Below are 20,426 nucleotides of genomic sequence, written 5' to 3'. Positions count from 1 at the left end.
AGTGAGAGAAAGAAGTTAACTTTATTTTTGTATGCATTTTGCTGGCTTTTCCCCCCTATGAGAAATAAAAAGTCTTTCTTCACTAAGAAAAGCAGATAAATTGGCCTTGCTCTTTCTGGGGTAGTCATGGAGACAGATGAAGTAGGTAACCATTTTGCTTTTGTTAAAGCCAGAAAAAAGTTCTTAATTTTGTATTTTTCTCCTATCATTCTTCTTTTCATATTTCTATTCGCCCTCTACACTTGCGGATATCATGTCTTCTGACGTCCCTTTCAACAAAGAAAAACAAAGATGTTTTGCCCGGAGAAGTTGCCAGAAGGTCTGCTTAGACTACAAAACTACTCCCCATAGGCATTGAGCATCAGCTAGGCACACCTGAGACTAAGAGACAGTTCCACAATGTCGCCATCACGTCTATACTTTTATCTCACATCATCTGGCTGTCTCAGGACTTTGTACTACATTGCCATTTTTTATGTGTGTGTGCAACTAGGCTATGATTCAGAAATCCACCTTGTTTTTTTTTTTTAAAAAAACTGACTTGCAGAATAATTCTTTAATAACTACCTCAAATTATTTTCTCAGAGACTCCTTTAGACATCAAATGAAAATCAACCTTGATAACCTTTTTCATCAAAGCTCTCATATTTTGAGAGATTTTGGAGGTTATATCCACTTCTACCATGATAATTTTTCTTAATTTAATTGACTGAATGTTCTCAATTGACTGGATTTTAGTGGCTAATGTATACCTGGCAATTTGAAATGATGAAAAGACTGTAAGGGAAAATTTGCCATTTGAAAATAAGATGAAGGAACTGAAGATGTTTAGCCCGGAGAAAACTTTAAGGATGAGATGGTATTTAATCTCAACTATTTGAAGGGTTGCCACACAGAAGACAAATTACAGTTGTCCCATTTGGCCCTGAAGGGTGGAATTAGAACCAATGGAAGTTATAGACATACATACATACATACATACATACATATATATATATATATATGTTCTATAACATATATATATATATAAATAAGTTCTAGGACAAAACACAAACTTCTCTGTTTGGCATTAAAAACCATTCACAATCTAACTGCAGTCATTTTTCCCCTAGCCAATCAGGATGACTTGCTTTTCTCATATACAATAGGAAAGGCAAAGGAACAAGCATTTCTTAAGTGCCCTACTAGGTGCTAGTTAGGGCAGCCAGGTGGTGAAATGGATAGAGAGCTGGACCTGGAATCAGGAAGACTCATCTTGAGTTCAAATCTGGCCTCAGACACTTACTAGCAGTGTGACCCTGGGCAAGTCACTTAACCTTGTTTGCCTCAGCTTTCTCATCTGTAAAATGAGCTGGAGAAGGAAATGGCAAACCACTCCAGTGTCTTTGCCAAGAAAACCCCAAAAGGGATCAGAAAGAGGAGGACATGACTGAAAAATGACCAAACAGCAGCAAAATGTGGCAGGCATTGTGCTAAGCGCTTTATGAGTATTATTTTATTTAATCCTCATAACAATCCTGCCAAGATCGTGCTAATATCACCTTTATTTTGTGGAAACTAGGTCAGATAGAGGTTAAGGGACTTAACCAGGGTTACACAATAGGTAAGATCAGTCTGTGTCTACGTTTGAACTCAGGTCTTTCTGACTCCAAGCCCAAGGCTCTATTCACTGCACCACCTAGCTGCATTTCCCATCCCTGTGCTCTTGGATAGGTTTTCCCCCATCCCCTGGACTGCACTATTTTCTCACCTCCACTTTTTTAAGAATCCCTAGCTTCCTTCAAACCCCAGTTCAAATGGCACTTCTTACAAGAGACCTTCCCCAATCCCCACCCTTCCCATAATGTCTCTCCCATCACCCTATCTTTGACCTAGGAAATTATCTTTAATTTTCTTTATATGTTTTTTGTACTTACTTAAATGTGAACGTGCTATTTCCCCTCAAAGAATGTAAGTTCTTTAAGGACAGGCCCAGTTTCATTATTGCCTTTATATCTGAGGCATCTAACATCATGCCTGGCCCATGGTAAATGTTTGAAGAGGCTTGTTGATTGAAAACAATCCAAAAAGACAAAGAGAAATCTTCCTAATTTTCAGGAGCTGTTCCAAACCATTCATTCATTCAAACAAGCATTTATGTGCCAGATGGCGTCCTATGATGCTGGGGTTACAAAGACCAAAATGAGACAGTCTCTATCTTCTTTTTCAAATGTTAGTGAGACAGACACTATTTGTCTTAAGTGTAGGGTGGATATTAATAATAACATCTAGCATATAGAGACAACTTTAAACTTTGCAAAGCACTTTATACGTGTTATTTCGTTTGATTATTTATATAGGAGATTCAGATGGAATTTAGCTAGGTAGGACTTAGATTTTATGAAATGGAAAGTCTTTTCTAATTCTGAGATAAGATGACTCCACCTACAGCTTTTTTTTTTTTTTTGATGATATTTCCCAGGGTCTCTGGTAGAATATAAAAGCTCTTTAAGAAAGCAAGCTGGATCTTTGTAGAGCCCTCTTTAATCAAAGGATCATGAGATTCAAGGACTAAAGAGATTTAAGGAATCTCCCTCATTTGTAGCTTTACTGGGACTGGTACTATAGATGATGCCTTATACATTTCTGCAGAATTTGGGGAAGAGATAATAAGCTAGTGAGGATGGAACAAAGAGGGCACAAAGGGCAGGAACATGAAATACATCTGGAAATGTAGCTGGAAGTCAGATAGTGGAGAGATTTAGTTGTTGATATAAAGATTTTGTATTTTATCTTAAAGGCAGTAATGAGCCACTGGGTGAAAAAAATTGAATCAGGGGAGAGGTGTGTTTTAAAACTATAAATCTGGCAGCTCTGTGGAGGATGAATTAGAGAGGTAAGAAGCTGGAAGCAGGAAAACCAGCTGGGACTCTACAGCCATCATTCTCAAAAGAGGTGATTAGGGTTTACACTAGGATAATGGCTGAGTAAGAGGAGAGAAGGTGAGAAATGTGAGAAAGTAGAAATGTAATGTAGAATCTAATGATTCAATAACTGAAGAGATATGGAGAGTAAATGAGAGGGAAATGTCAAGGGATGATTCTGAGGTTGCAAATCTGGATGACTAGATGTTATTAACCTTACCAGAAGTAGTAGTAGTAATGACAACCACTACAGCTAGGAGGCACAGTAGCTAGATTTCTTTCTAAAAACCAGGTCTTAACCCTAATTCACTCTGGCTCTCGTTGATTGGGCAACAATAGAACCCAATCCAAGCACCACTTAGGGAGTCTTTGTTTGGGCCCTGAGGGTTCAGAGTGAAAGTAAATAGTAATTGCTTCAGTTTTGGCCAAAAACACTCAGGATCTTCCCCTCCTAGATTGATCTTTTGTTTATTTGTTTGCTTGGTTGGTTGGAGGCTTAGATAAAAAGGGCCATTCCTTGGCTCATTTCTAAACCAGTCTTAATCCCTGATGGGTATTGTCTCAAAGTGAGAACTCCTGAAAGATTTTAGCTTAAAAAAGCCAAGGTCTCTCATTGCATCTGGGGACAACTCCAGTCTTCCTGATCTATATCTTGCCAATGGGCCCAGATGGCTCCAGAGGAGAAAGTGAGCCTGGTGACTTTGCAGAGGCCTCCCTCACTTAAATCCAATTTATTTGCAAGTCATGGCATCACCTCCCAGATGTCATGGTCCTCTTCAAGAACGAAGGACAAACAATGTAATTCTAGGAAATGAATTAACTTCTATCTGCCTTAGCATTGTCTCTCCCAGGGTTGCTGTGAGCATAAAATGAGATACTTCTTGCAAACCTTAAATGCTGTGTAAGTACTAGCTATCGTTATTCTTAGTATTATTATTATTTAGTGATAGGTGGGATAGTAAGTTTGGGGAGGGGAAAGATGAATTCCATTTTGGATATGTTGAGTTGAAGGTGCCAATGGGACACCCAAGTAGAAATATCTAGCACGTAACTAGTTAGACTAGTTACACCAGCACTGTGACTTGAAAGAGAGATGAGGTATAGCTACACATATTTATGCATGTATCTATGTATGTATATAAAATATATATATAGGTGTGATATATGAGTCTGTATATATATAAATACATATATATACACACACACACACCCATATACATCACACTAATATATGCATGTGTGCATATACATACACACACACACACGAGATGTATGTAGGTTTAGGAATGCTCATTGTACTTTTTCCATAGTCTTCAATAAACCTTTATTGATAGTAATGAAATATTAGAACCAAACCCAGATCAGTTCTGCTACTGAATGGTAAAGAAAATGAAGAAGGTAGCAAATTGACATTGTAAGTCAACATACGATATGAATGCACCATCAAAAACACCTATATTATTTTCTAAAAGAAAATAATCATCAAAATGGGGAGAGAAATTAAGTAGATTATGTTTAAAAGAAACACCAATCATAGGAACTTGCTTAACTTCTCCGCATCTCAACTATTCATTTGTAACACTGAGATAATGTCAATGGTATCTATCTCACAGAGTTGTTGGGATACTCAAATGAGTCAATGTAGTAAATCACTTTTTAAACATTAAAATACTATATAAATCCTTGTAATCATAATTGTCATTGTCATCTTCAAAATCATCATTGTCACCACCATCATCATCTATAGTAGTGATGGTGTATCCCAAGGACCTACAAGGCCACATGTGGCCTTGAAGCCTCAGGTTCCCCACCCCTGCTAAGTGATTGGCTTCTCTACTGTGTATTAAGAGAGGGACAGCTGAATGAACAGCTGAGCTTGATAGATGAATTAAAGTTGTAGAAGCCTAGGTGGTAGATGGCTTAATATACTATCCTTCTTCTCCCTACCCCACCCCAACCCAGAAACAAGGGGTGGAGCAGTGGGGGAGGGAGAAAAATTCAAATCTTGGCATAGTGACAAGTAAAAAGAAATTGAATTATATTAAGTTAATCCCCATTTGTTCACACACTCTCTCATCAATAAAAGATCTCAAAGAATTTGTAGGGTTACAAGTTTCCATATCATCATAGGCTAAGAATAGGAAAGGAAAATGTTAAAGTTAAATGGTATAGTGGGATCACGGCAAATGAATTCTAGCCATTCTCTCTATGAAAATCCTAATATTTTTAGAGAGAGGTAGTTCAGCAAAGGGCATGTGTCTTTGGACTTGGGAAGATCTGAATTCAAGTCCTGATTGTGAAATAGTGTATATTGGCTGTGTGACCATGGGCAAATCACTTAACTACTCAGTGTCCTATGTAACTAATAATATAAATTAAAGATGACTTGTTGATCTGCATTTGTGGAATATGTTCCTGTACTAACGAATTCATAGGTTCAGATGGCATAAAAATATATTAAAATGATGACAGTGGCTTTCATAATGGGAATTGTTGCAACCATAAACCCCAATTGGTTGTTATGCTTCATAATTGAAGAGGATAAAATGACATCACTATGTTAGAGTCAATGTACAGTCTGTCCAGTTATTACTGATCAGACCAATGATCACAATTAGGGCTGAAGACTGAGTATACAACACACCTCCTGCTTGAGGCGTAATGGAGAATGAGACACATTTTTGGAGGTAATCAATGTGGAAATTTGTTTTGCTAGACTAGGTGTATAAGTTTATTGGGGTTTTCTTTTTTATTGTTCAATGGGAGAGTAGAGGGAAAGAGAAACACTTGCATAAATAAATACTAAATATATATATAGAGAGAGAAATGATTAAGAGACAGAGAGATGAAAATTTCAGAGGTGGAAGTTGTCTTCTAGTTGGTTATAATAGAACCATATTGTAAGTGTATATCAAAAAGACAAATTTTAGTCATCATTGCACAAAGAATAAAAAGTAAAGTGTAAATGAAGGATTTAAATGCTAACTCAAAAAAATTTTCACAAGAAAACATCATAAGTAATCAGAACCATAATCATATCCTTCATTTTATCTAAAAGCATTGATATGTAACTTTTGAATATAAATCACACGGGATGTTTAATTTGTAAAATATGCATAGAAATAAACTACTTACGCCTCTCTTTGCCATCATTTCTTTTTTCAAGACCAACCATCTCCATATTTCTGTGAAATATCTATTTTATAGGTCACCATAGTCAAAGAATTAATCACCTGGGGTCAACCAGGTGGTCATTAGCCTCTCTGTGGTAGGCGGATCTTTGGAGATAAGCAATTAGCCTATCACCGAAACCCAACTAAAAACCAATTCATCTCGGTAGGTCCCCTGCCAGTTGAATTCAAACTCTAACAAATTCTACCAAGCTGGAAATGATTCAGGTGACAGACTGGACCTACTGTTTGAGGATCAGCCTAGCTAAGTACATAAGAGGTTTATCAGCAGCTGGTTGATCCCAGAGGATAAATTTTGTGGTCATGAAGTTTGAAAGCCCAGTGTCATTGCTACACCATGATAGGCCAGGACTTTTTGGGAGATAAATGGAGGCCTACCATGGTTTTCTTATTATCATTTTTATTAATAACATTGCAAGGTATGAAAAACTTAAAGAAAGTATTGCTTGTTCATGCTCACAACCTTAAAGAGATATTTGCTCACCAACAAAAATCTCATTCTAACTATTTAAAGTTTATATTTGGGAATGTATAGGGAGAGGAAAGAGAACAGGGGATAATGATCATGTTCAATCAAGAGATCAAATTCAATGAGTCCAAAACTCTCTTTAGGAAATAGAATTTTTTTTGTAAGCAAAAACCACACAAAATTTATATGGCATAAATTAACGATAGATATCAAGTACTTAGGAACGAGTAAGTAGAACAGTAGATACAGTGCTGGGCCTGGAGTCGGGAAGACATCTTCCAGAGTTCAAATCTGGCCTCAGACACTTACTAACTGTGTGACCCTGAGCAAGTCACTTAACCTTGCTTGACTCAGTTTCCTTATCTGTAAAATGAGCTGGAGAAGGTAATGGCCAACCACTTCAGTATCTTTGCCAAGAAAACCTCAAATGGGGTCACGAAGAGTTGGACACTACTAAATTACAACATCGAGTATTTAAGTATTTCTTCCTCACTGTTTCTTTCTCAAGACCAATCACGATTCTACATTTCTATGAAATTTTCAAAATTTAAACCTTTTGTTTTCAAAATTTGCAAGCTTAAAGTCATCTTGAAAAATCTTCAAAATGTTCTGTATGACTTGTAGGCCATAGAAAATAGGTCCTTTGGCCATTATTGAAACATCTTCTAACCAGAGCAGCTTACCAAATTAGTGACAGATTCATAATATATGCTTTTTTCAGTTTTCCTTACAAAGGTATGGGAAAGAGGCATTTTCAAATAATTCTTAGCATTTAAGTATCTACCACCATAAGTGGTATTTTTACGAAATAAGACTACAGGGTTATCGATTTACAGTTAGAAGGGACCTCACAGGTCTTCTATTAGAAAGGTCATCATTACAAGTGAGGAAACTAAAGCCCAATAAATGATTAGCCCAGTGTGACACAGGTATTAAGCAAAAGTACCAGGGTTCAAATAACAGTGCTAAAAGATAGATCCATCCTTGAATGTATTCCTTGGTCATGACCTAGGGATCACCTAATCTACAAAGTTTTCATAAAGCTAATCATGGTCTAGGAGAGACATTTTTGAGAAAGATTGAGAAAAAAAATTGATAGAGATATTGAATATTTATGGTTAAAGCTAAGATTCAATACCCACTAATGTGTTTCACTTGCAAACACCATATTTCTGCCAAGATGCCTGGAAATCACAAAGGATTTTAAAATTTCAGAGAGTTTACAATGTAATATGACCTCCACTAAAGCCTTGCACTGAAGGGAGCCAGATCGAGGTGCTATAGTAACCACAGAATAAAAAGATCACAAGATGGCTGTGAACTTCAGCTAGCTGGACCTTACAGAAACAAGCACCAAGTGGGAGTTTTCAACCAATTTCCTGGTTGGTATTGACTTAAGTATTGGTGTTGATGATATTCTGTACCAACTGCAGATTCTGTATATTAAATCAATAACATAACTAGATTTCTCTTTAAGTTACTATTTATGACCAAATCCCAGAGAAATGTCATTCATTGAAAAAAGTTTTTCCAATATGCAAAAACTTATCAGAGATTTTTTCATGCACTTATCCAAATTTTGACCTTCAAACAAATATGCAATTCACCATTTAGAATGAAAATATCTCTGACAGCAATATTTGGTTCAATTCCATAAAAATCAAGATTACATTTATATTACAGGGATGTAAAAATTTTCTTTACTACACAGCTAATTTAGGGGTTTTGTAAGTATTTCACTATTATAGAAGTCACCCAAGTGAGCCAATTACATTAATCAGCTTTACACTTCTGAGTACTCTGTTATACGTTTACATAACATCTATTTTTTATGTCTGTCTCAGATTTTTTTTTACCAATATTGAGATTTTTGTAGTCAGCTTTGAGCCCTTATTATTAGAGGATGAAAAGTTGAGAAAATAAATGAGCGTAAGCGAATATTTGTAGCTAAAATAATATTTAATACTCCCTAATGTGTTTCTTTTTTATTTATTCTCCAACTCAATAGTTTTGGTGGATCTCACCTTCTTCATAAAACAAACTAAAATATACTTACTTCCAGAGATTCTTAATTGCTAAAAATAATTTGGCTCAAAGGAACTCTAAAAATAATGTACTTAATGTTCATTCCTAAAAGGACTTGATGATGGTGTAGACCTTAATGACCACTAGTCCGTCTGGGAAAAAACAGTAACTGGTTATTGCACCTATGGGTGTTAGATTCTATAGATGGTGTATCATTGGGCTTAAAAAATCCTTAATATGTTTTTGCAGGGAATCTCTAATCAGGTTCTACTACCTTGTTGCCCCTAACAACTAAAAATTATTTAAGGGAAGGGAATCAGATGAGTTGTCCCTGTGAAAGAATTGTCTTGAATCATTGTAATTAAGTCAAAATATTGATTAAAAGGGAAGAATTTATCAATTTTCATTTCATCCTTAGAAAAGTCTTACACAACACAAAGTAAAAACATACCAAACTGGTACTTTGTACTGTGGCAGATCCAGGGTCCGTAGCGCTGGATTTGGTATCAAAGGTCATGACCTTTGCCAATTAATGACCTTAGGCAAGCCACTTATACTTCCTGAGTCTCAGCTTCCCCGAATTGTAAAATGAAAGGTTTGGGCTAGATGGCCCAGGAGGTCCCTTCCAGCTCTAAATCTATGATCTTTTGATACTTTCTCCTAAGGCCTTCCACTGATGCAGATTGCTACCCACTTTGTAGCTTCATCCTGTGAGATCTTGATTCACATTTCCCCAGAAACCCACTGTAGAGAATCTACCCAATGTGCTGGAGACCCTTCCATAAATTATTACTTATTCTTGCTACATTACCAGTCTACTTGATTTTGTGACCAAACACCTCTTTCAAGATAAGATATAATATGGTAAGAACATAATTTCATATAAGAATAATTTCACTAATTAATACTCTACTGTTCTACAAAAGTGAACCTCAGCAGGCTAATCAGACCTGAAATAAATATCTATAGTACTATTTATGGATGACAATAAATAGCACAAATAATTAATATGCTTTTCATGAAGGTAAGCTATAGGGTCAGGAAGTCAGAAAGACCTGAGTTCAAAGCTAGCCACAGACATTTACTGGCTGCATGACCCTGGGCAAGTCACTTAGCCCTGTTTGCCTCTGTTTCCTCATCTGTAAAATGAGCTGGGAAAGGAAATGTTAAATCATTCCAGTATCTTGGCCAATAAAACCCCAAATGGGGTCACAACTAGTTGTACACAACTGAACACAAGTGAACAACAAACTATAGGCTAACCCACCTCTGTAGCTAAAAATTGGTGATTCATGAAAAGAATATGAAACAAAGACAAAGAGAAGCCATTAGGTCTAATTATGCTTTACCTCAGTAGCAGTGCTCTGATTAGCTCCATTTTCCAACAAATATTTCACTACATCAATGTGATTCTCTTGAGCCGCCATATATAGAGGAGTGAAGCCATTCTGAGGATAAAGAATAAAACAAATAAAAAAATCTAGTTATTTTAATGCATTAACAAAGGTTTAAAAAAAGAGCTTTGTACCCCAAACTATAGAAGAGAAATGAGACAAATGGTGTGGGAAAGTATGTTTAAAAAGGATTGTTCCATGTATATCTCTATGCATTCATATACAAACTCATATATCATAATTCTAAGCCCACTGCAAGTGAGTTAGTTTTAGCACACTCTTCTCAAGAAGGAAAAAGAAGCAAGAAAAAATATGGTCCTTATTAGCTGTATTCATCTTGGAGTCTGAGACTGTTTCTCTAAGAACTATATTTGTCTTCATTTTTATAAATAAGAGTATTTTCCAACCCCTCCAAACAATAAACCAGCAGCCCCTTCTTTCCCAGGAAGATATATAGGTAGCAAATTATTACTCTTTAATACCACCATCATTACTTACCACATATAAGTCAATGAGAGACAATTAATGTTTATTTAAAATAACATTTTAAATCTAGTAGAGCAGTTTACACTAAATATATTGTCATTTTTCCTAAATAGAAACACTAGTAAATTTCCTTTATTCTTAAGTGTTCTTCCATAATATTTCCCCCAAAACTACAGGCCTTAAGTTTGGAACCAAATTCAAACTGCTTTCTACTTTTTTTTTTTTTTTTTGGCAAAATACCACATCCTCATTCAAAAAGAGATGACTTTACGAAAATGATTCATAGGACTCTCTGGAAACCTAATAATCCTTACAAAAAAGTACTGATGACTTAAGCATAAATAATTCAAAGACATATGGATAAAATTTCCCGTGTTATTCCCATGGGTTCACAAAATTAAGGGAAAACACTGGCAAGTAATGAGGGTTTTTCAGAATCTAGATGGCTGCAAAAAAAATCTTGAAATACTTTGTCAAAACAAAAATGCATCTAGATTCGCCTACTTTCTTTACCCCAAAGTAAAGAAACACAACAGGGTTTGGAATGAAATGGATAACTCATTCAGTTGAAGAAAGAGCAGAAGGTCTGGTTATGAAGATAATAAAAAAAAGGAGATGAGAGAAGCTAGATGTTGAAAGAGAATATAGTCCTGGGGTGAGGAACCTGCAGACTCAAAGCCGTATGTGTGGCTTTGGGCCACATTTGAAAACCTAGGGGGCCACATGTGGCCTTGAGGCTGCAGGTTCCCCACCCCTGGATTAGGCTGAGAGGTTTGGAGATAAGAAGAGCACTCAACTAAACTAGAGAATGGATAAAAATACTCTAGTTGGGAGGAGGAAGAACAGTAGCTAATAAGTTAGCTAGTGAGAAATGTAAAACAAAACAAAAAAAAAACAAAACAACATCAACAACAACAAAATCCCACCAGGTTGTTTATTTAGAGAAACCTGAGAAGGTGCCAGAAGGAAAGGATTAGAAAAATCCAAAAGAGGGGTTAAAAAAAAAAAAGGCAGTGAGTAATGTGAAAAAGAATGAGTGTGAAGTAATGTTTCTTCACAAAGAAGAGTACAGTAATTCTCTAAGAGAGTACAAACTTCTAATAGACCAAATTAATCTGTTGCCTTATCTTCCCTCAAAGGAGTTGTATAAACAAAATAAGAGGGAAAGATAACAGAAGTGGGCTGGTTGAGAGGGACAGAAAGTCACTGTTAGTAGGGGAGGGGAAACAAGAATCAGACCTCTCATAGGAGCACAGATTTAGAGCTGAAATGGCCTTCAAAGGGCCTCTGGTCTAATTTCATCAGTTTTTGGATGAGGAGGTCCCATATAGCAAGTGACAGAGCTGAGATTGACTCCAAAACCAGAGCTCTTCCTATTGTTATAAGTTCGGCCTTTCTCAACAAAGACAGAATGTAGAGAAAGGGCAATAAATCACATACACACACACACACACACACACACACACACACACACACATCTCAGTTAGATATTACCATGGCTATCACTCATAAAATGAATGATACAAAGCCGGCAATACAATTTTACTAAAAGTAACGGAAGAGAGGGAAGATGTCATTTATTTATTGTCATTGTTTAACCAGAGAAATGTCACTGGAGACCATAAAACATTTCTGCCTCTACAAAATTTGGATATGGCATGACAGTATTCTGAAAAAAAAATCATGAAATTTTATATTTTATAGAGCAGCATCAATCTTCACACATAGAACAAGGTACCAATATAGAATTTATTGGGATGAGTAGTTCTAGCCAGAAGTGTTGCCCAAAACACTATTTGAGGATTTGGGGCTATGTTTTTCCCCACTATTCTGGTCCTGGGCATATGAATTAAATATCCCCAGTGCTTTGAAATATACTGCCAAAATCCATAGTAAATTCTTAATTATTTCATGTCTTGTGTGGGGGCAATACTAAAGGAATATCAGTCTTCATGATTTAGTAAACACTGACATTAATTTTTAGGATAATTAAATAGCTACAACAGTCTTGTTTCTAGTTTTGAAAATTATTGTGGCTGTATTTCAGAAGACTGCAACCCCACAAGTGTTTTAACAGGGGCGAGACGATCCACTGCCAATAGCACTTGGAAGTCGTAGAGGTGAATCATACATCGGGGAGGGGAGGGGGATCATATGCCCTCCAAGGTTCCTTCCAGCCCTAGGCATCTTTGATTCTAAGCTCAGGCTAATTAAAATTATTTCCTTAAATAAAGCATCAATGCACAGCTGCAGAGCATGTAAAAGGCAATGAGTACCAATTGTAGTTACAAAAATAAAGACCATTTTATCTGTTCTGGAGGAGTAAATGGGGCAAGAGAACAAAAGATGAGATTATCCCTTTGCTTGGTAACCAAGGAGGCTTTTAATTAATGCATACATGTGCCCAAATTTCCTCAGAGTAACAGGAAATAATAAACTTCTGACCTGGGAAAGATGTTACAGATCATTTTATCACTTACACGCTGAAGGTTCCCTCCCTTCAACAGACAACATTTTACCTTGGTAACAAAATAGATAGAACTGTAACTGCTAATGGCAGGAATTCTTAACCAGTGGTCCATGGATACATTTCAGAAGGTAAGGGGATGCGAGCATGAACTTGAATGCGTTTAAAAAAATCTTTATTTTCATGAATTTCTAACTGAAATTTAGCATTTCCTTCAATTATTAAAAATATTATTCTGAGAAGGGGTCCATAGACTCCACCAGGTTGCCAAAAGGGTTCATATCAAAAAGGTTATGATTCCCTAGCTACATGTATTTCTATCATTCAAACCTACTGTCAGAAACCCTCTATTCCCACTGCCTCAACCTAATTTCTCACATCTAAACTACTGAAAAAGACTTCTGTAATGATCTCCTTAGTACTAGTCTTTCCATGGTCTAGTACATCCTGCAACCCACCTCCAGAATCTTCTTTCAGCAACTGATTATTCTACAGCCTATCAGACCAAATTAAAATTCTTCAGCCTGACATTCAAGGCTCTACATACGTGAGTCCCACCTTATCTACATGATGTTGTGTTTTCCTTTTCTACCCACTACCTGTTAGCCTGAGATTCTCACTAAGTCCCACCCTCATTCTGCCCACTCACTCCTATGTTCTGAGTATTTGCTTCTGCTATTTGGCATGGCCTGGTCACAAAGAAATCAGAAACAAATGAATCACTTCCAAAGGCATAAATGCCAGCCATTATGTTTCCTTAGCACCGAGAAAACCAAGTCACTGACCCTAGAGAGCTTACTTACCATCATAGTTAAAACCTAAGATCTATCTGGGGAAGAAATTGTTGAAATTATGAAATTATTAATTACTGAACTATAAATTTATTGTTTTATTAAAGCATTAATATTTCATGTGGAATATTGTACTTCGTTTTTCCCTTTCTTACAATACTAATCTATATACCTTGAAGAGAGTGGGGTCAGTGGTATTATTTCGTTCTTTACACAAGGAAAGGTTTACTTTACATTTTTTTCTCCTTCAGACTAAATCCCTATGAGGAAATAAATAATGCAGTACCAGCCTTTTTTTTTTAATCATCTCTAAGTTAAGAAGTTCCTCTCTCACTGGAGGGTCCTCTGAAGTCCACTCCTTTTGATAGCTGAGTAAACAGCTGCAAAGAGCCAATGAAGCAGCCCAGAAGCTCTGGGGCCCACTCTGGGCTCCGGACCTTTGCAAGTTAAATATAGACCATAATGGAATTGTGTTAATCCTGCTCAAAACAGGGGCACTGTTTTAATTTTCAATGATTCACATCCTTTCCCACATAGGATTTTAAACAGCTTTGCTACAACCCACTCATTCCACTAGAACCATGGTCCCATAAAGGTTTTTGTAAATTTTTTTAAATGGAATGCTAACATCACCATTACCAGTTCATGTGTATTTTCACAGAAAATTCATTGCTAGTTCAATTATTAGGCTTGAGCTATTTCAATAATGCAGTGAAAGCACCATGCTATTTAAAATGTTAGCATAGATATCACCTAATTAAGGCTTATGAGTTAGTACAACTGTGCTCCCACCCTGCTTTCCACAACTGGGTGGATCTACTTTAATGGAGGAAAGAATGTGTTATAATTTTGCTTTTAAAGAAGTCAGTTTGGGAACAGAGCCATTAAAGCTTACACTAAACATGGTGCAGAGTTAAGAGACTGACAAAATTCTCCTGTTGGAAGTTGGCTGCTTAACACTCCATGTAGTTGATGTTTTCATTATGTATTTATGATGGAATTAAAATGGAATCATCTCTTTTTTTGAAATGACATGACATTACATTGCATATTTATGCTGTTACAAAACTAAAACTTTTTAACATTGAATCACTTTCCAGAAATAGACAGTGAATTTCACTCAATTCAACAAATATCATTTACCTGATGTGCTATGCATTTGGGGGAATTACAAAATTTAGAGAAGGCACAGATCTTATCCTCATTGGAGTGATAGGGGCTAAGACCCATGAGGATATAGATAAGCTAAATATTAATACACAATAAAGCATTAGAAAGTTGCAAAATAAAATGCTCTGTGAGATCCACAGGAGGTCATTCTCAGAAAGAGGGAAGTAAAAATGCAAAAATAAAGTAGCATTGGAGTATGGCCTTAAAGGATGGCTGTTAATTTAGAAGGTGAAGAGAAAGAGAAGAAGGGTATTGCAAGCACATAGAATGGTGCCAGCAAAAAACATGGAGGTGGGAAAATGCAGTTCATGTTTGGAGGACAGCTTTCTAATTTGGAAAACATTCATAAAATGCATGGAGGAGAATAATGAAATGAGGCTGGAAAGGAAGGGTATTGGCAGATTGAAAAAGGACCTTAAATATTAGTTGGTGAGACAATTGGGAATCAATGAAGATTCTTTTTTTCCATTCTCATTTTTTATTAATTTATTTTGATTTGTCAATAATCACTTCCATAATCTTTTGAGTTTTAAACTTTTCTGCCACTCCTATGTCCCTCCCCAAGACAGCACGCAATCTGATATAGGCTATACATATACATCACTATTAAACATATTTTTACATTAGTGATGTTGTAAGAAAGAATTAGAACCAATAGGAGGAACCACAAGAAAGAGAAAACAAAACAGAACAGAAGAAGAAAATAGCAAATAGGATGCTTCAATCTGCATTCAAACTCCGTAGCTCTCTTTGGATATACACAGCATTTTCCATTATGAGACCTTCGGAGATGTCTTAGATCCTTGCTGAGAAGAGTTAAGTCTATCAATGTTAGTCATTGCACAACGTGGCTATTACTGTGTACAACGTTCTCCTGGTTCTGCTCACTTCACTCAGCAGCAGTCCATGCAAGTCTTTCCAGGTTTTTCTGAGGTCTGCTTGCTCATCATTTCTTATAGCACAATAGTATTCCATTATATTCATATACCACAGCTTGTCCAGCCATTCTCCAATTGATGGGCATCCTCTCAAATTTTAAATCTTTGCCACCACAAAAAGAGCTGCTATAAATATTTTTGTACATGTGGGTCCTTTTCCTATTTGTATGATCTCTTTGGGATATAGTTCTAGAAGTGCTATTGCTGAGTCAAAGGGTATGCACATTTTTATAGCCCTTTGTTCCAAATTGCTCTCCAAAATGGTTGGATCATTTCACAACTCCACCAACAATGCATTAGTGTTCCAATTTTGCCACATCTTCTCCAACATTTACCATTTTCCTGTTTTGTCATGTTGGTCAATCTGATAGGTGTGATGTGGTACCTCAGAGTTGTTTTGATTTGCATTTCTCTAATCAACAGTGATTTAGAACATTTTTTCAAATGACTACAGATTGCTTTAATTTCTTCATCTGAGAACTGCCTGCTCATATCTTTTGACCATTTATCATTTGGGGAATGACTTGTATTCTTACAGATTTGACTTAATTCTCTATATATTTTAGAAATGAGGCCCTTATCAGAGAGACTGGTTGTAAAAATTCTTTCCAATTTTCTACTTTCCTTCTAATCTTGGTTGTATTGACTTTGTGCAAAAACTTTTCAATTTAATGTAATCAAAATTATTCATTTTGCACTTTGTAATGTTCTCAGTCTGCTGTTTGGTCATGAGTTCTTCTATTCTCCATAAATCTGATAGGTAAACTATTCCTTGCTTTCCCAGTTTGCTTATAGTATCAGCCTTTATCTCTAAATCATGAACCCATTTTGACTTTATTTTGGTATAGGGTATGAGATTTTGGTCTATGCCTAGTTTCTGCCATACTCTTTTCTAGCTTTCCCAACAGTTTTTGTCAAATAGTGAGTTCTTATCCCAGAAGCTGGGGTCTTTGGGTTTATCAAATAGTAGGTTACTATAGTCATTGACTACTATGTCTTGCATACCTAACCCATTCCACTGATCCACCACTGTATTTCTTAGCCAGTACCAAGTAGTTTTGATGATTACCTCTTTATAATACAATTTAAGATCTGGAATGGGTAGGTCACCTTCCCCTGCATTTCTTTTCATTAGTTCCCCTGATATTCTGGACTTTTTGTTATTCTAAATGAATCACTATTATTTTTTATAGCTCTATAAAATAATTTTTGGTAGTTTGATTGGTATGGCACTGAATAAGTAAATTAGTTTAGGTAGAATTGTCATTTGATTACATTAGCTCGGCTTACTCATGAGCAACTGATGTTTTTCCAGTTATTTAAATCTGACTTCATTTGTGTGAAAAGTGTTTTGTAATTGTGTTCATATAGTTCCTGGGTTTGTTTCAGGAGGTAGACTCCTAAATATTTGATAATGTCTACAATAACTTTAAACGGAATATCTCTTTCTATCTCTTGCTGTTGGGCTTTGTTGGTAATATATAGAAATGCTGATGATTTATGTGGGTTTATTTTATAGCCTGCAACTTTGCTATGGTTGTTTATTATTTCAAGTAGTTTTTTACTTGATTCTCCAGGATTCTGTAAGTATATCATCATATCATCTGTAAAGAGTCATAACTTTGTTTCTTCTTTGCCTATTCTAATACATTCAATTTCTTTTTCTTCTCTTATTTCCAAAGCTAATGTTTGCAGTACGATATTGAACAACAGTGGACACCCTTGTTTCACCCCCGATCTTATTGGAAATGCCTCTAGCTTGTCCCCATTACATATGATGCTTGCTGAAGGTTTTAGGTAGATGCTACTTATTATTTTAAGAAAGACTCCATTTATTCCTATGCTCTGTAGTGTTTTCAATAGGAATGGGTGTTATATTTTGTCAAAAGTTTTTTCTGCATCTGTTGAGATGATCATGTGGTTTCTGTTAGTTTTATTGTTGATATGATCAATTATGCTAATAGTCAATGAAGATTCTTGAAAAAGAGCAGTGTTATGTCCATATCTTCACATGAAATGACATCAAGATAAAGCAAAGAGCCACTGATGAACTCAAGCCCTCCCTAAGTTTCATATTTTGACTGCCTTATGGCTTATAAATTCCATCTTAAGAGATGAGTTACTTCCCACGATGCCAGGATACCACACAAAAGAAAAATGTTTCCAGAGCTTTCTTCCAGGACTGGTTTATGCCTCCTCCTAAAATTGACCCACAGCCCAGGCCAGCCTACTCCAGAGCCTCTAAGTTAACAAACCACTCTTCTTTGGATCGGTATACTATACAGTGTCCTCACGTCCATCAGTCAATATTATCTTGAAGTACTTACTGTGTGCAGAGTTCTATAAACCTGAGGCAAATTACTTAGTCTCTCAGAGTTTCAGTTTGCTTAGTATTTGTAAAATATACACTACTGCTTTGAAGAATGCAAGCCTGTACATTCTAAATGCTACTGTTAATTTGTCATAGAATTGGAGCTGAAAATTACCTTAGAGCTCATTTAGTCCAATCTGTTATTTTATATATAAGGAAGCTGAGGACATCTGTTGATTTGTTTCATTTGAGTTGAACTGTACTTGGTACAAGAAAGGGTTATATTCAGTGGAGGGTCAGGGAGTGTATAAATGTGTGTGTATGCGTGTGTGTGTGTGTGTGCGTGCGTGTGTGTGTGTGTGTGTGTGTGTGTGTGTGTGGAAAGGAAAGGGGAAATGGAAAGAAAGTGAATCCCAAAATGGTCAAGTCACTTAGCCAAGGTCACACAAACAATAAATGGCAAAGTCAGGATTTGAATCCCGTCTTTCTGACTCCAAATCCAAGATCTTTTCCACTGTACTACATTGCATAAAGTTGTGGATAAACTATAAATTTAGCTATCATCATCATCATCATCATACCACCAATTTGGAATCAAATGCCTCTTTCTTCTTATACCTTTTCTGAAGCCAAACTGGACAATATGCTATTATTACCTAATCACACCCTATAGTTTCCTACCTCTGTGCATTTGCTCTCAGTGAACCTTCCACTTAAATGTCCTCCTCTATCCAGATCCACTAAACTACTTCCTACCCATTTTTCAAATCTGCTACTTCTTCCACAAAGGCTTCCTTGATCTCCTTAGCTAGAATTAATCTCTCCAATTTCTGGACCAACACAGCATTTCTTATCATATACCTTTTAATATAGCTTTTTTTCTTTTGAATGCCTCTGTCCTTTTAGACTGTGAGTCCCATCTTAGCACATTGCACGTGTTCATTATGTATTTCTTGAATATATATGAATACATAACTTCACAGAATGAAGTTTGGATTCAGTCAAAGGGTCACACTTGAGGACCTAGAGGGTCACATGTGCCCTCTAGGCTGCAGGTTCCCCACCCCTGCCCTAAATCAAAGTCTCATAAACAATGAATAAGATGGCATTTCTACCTAGAAATTAACTTTCTAATTTGTTTTGATCTGCTTTGAAAGATACTATTTAAATATAAACAATTTTACAAAAGAAAATTAAGGGCAATTTCTATGGGGAAAAGCATAATAGAATACAAAATGATAATAATTCTCTTTGACAGGTTATAAACAACATTGTGAAAATCAAGTTGGTTCATTTTTGATTGTTGGATTCTAAATCCAACATCCCCAATTTTCAGTCACTTCCCAGAGGTACATTAAGGAGGCACTTCATTCCAGAATGACTGCTTGTTAAAGCTGCCACTAGGAGCATTGAAGTGATTTTGGGGGCGAGGTGGAAGAAACTAAAGGAGCAGCCAGATTCCTTAGTATTTGGTGACACTCCGAGGATCATAGGATCAGACGGCTTGAACTAAAAGGGAACTTAGAGGCCATCCAGTCCAACCCCTTGTTTTACAGATGAGGAAACTGAAACCCAAAAGTTAAGGTGCATGCCCAAGGTTACACAGGTAAAAAGAGGCAGAGGCAGGATTCTAACTCAGGGCCTGTGATACCCAGGACAACTTCTCCCTCCCTCCAATAAAACATGATATGAAGAGCAGCAAAAAGGCTGCATCCTTAAAGCACTAAAGAGGACCTTCTTCTTGGGTTCAATGAGCAGAGGGAAAGAAAAAGAGAAGCATATTCCCTGGCCCCTCACCCTAGCCCCCAGTATTCTTGAGTCCTCCATCACTAGCTGGCTAAGTGGATGATTCACATCAGGTTAGCTTTCAATCATATTGCAACATTTAATTGGTACCACAGTTGGATAATCTGATTGGCAGTTCCAATCAACTGAACAGCCAGTGCCTGTTATTGGTGCACCCCAAAACCATTTCTGGGGTACCATCAGTACAAAAACTTTGCAAACATTCACTGCTCTTTTTTTACTTAGAGATAATACTAAGAGAGAAAGTTCCCTATTTCTATCTCTAACAGTTAAACCTATGGCTTTGGACTAAGGATCTTAAACTTTTCTAAGACTGGTATCCAGAGAGTTCATTAAGTGTGAGGCACTGTCTCCAGAGCAAGCCGTGATGAGACTCAGCATGTCTACTGTTAGCTGCTGTTTCTGTCTCTCTCAATCTCTCATTCTCTCCCTACACACATGCGTGCACACACACACACACACACACACACAACTT

General features: G+C 36.5%; 1 protein-coding gene across 1 annotated transcript in view; it reads right to left on the bottom strand.

Annotated features, from left to right (window-relative positions):
- Positions 1 to 20,426, bottom strand: part of ANK2 (ankyrin 2) — a 412,172-nt gene that overhangs the window by 175,775 nt on the left and 215,971 nt on the right. Inside the window, 1 exon segment of the mRNA XM_027837420.1 lies at positions 9,938 to 10,036. Within this exon segment, the coding sequence (XP_027693221.1) occupies positions 9,938 to 10,036 (99 nt within the window).

This window comes from Vombatus ursinus, unplaced genomic scaffold (assembly GCF_900497805.2).
Source record: "Vombatus ursinus unplaced genomic scaffold, bare-nosed wombat genome assembly UNPS02014821.1, whole genome shotgun sequence".
Lineage (NCBI taxonomy): Eukaryota > Metazoa > Chordata > Mammalia > Diprotodontia > Vombatidae > Vombatus > Vombatus ursinus.
The sequence above is the reverse complement of the archived record's forward strand: the minus strand, read 5'-3'. Positions and strand labels throughout refer to the sequence as shown.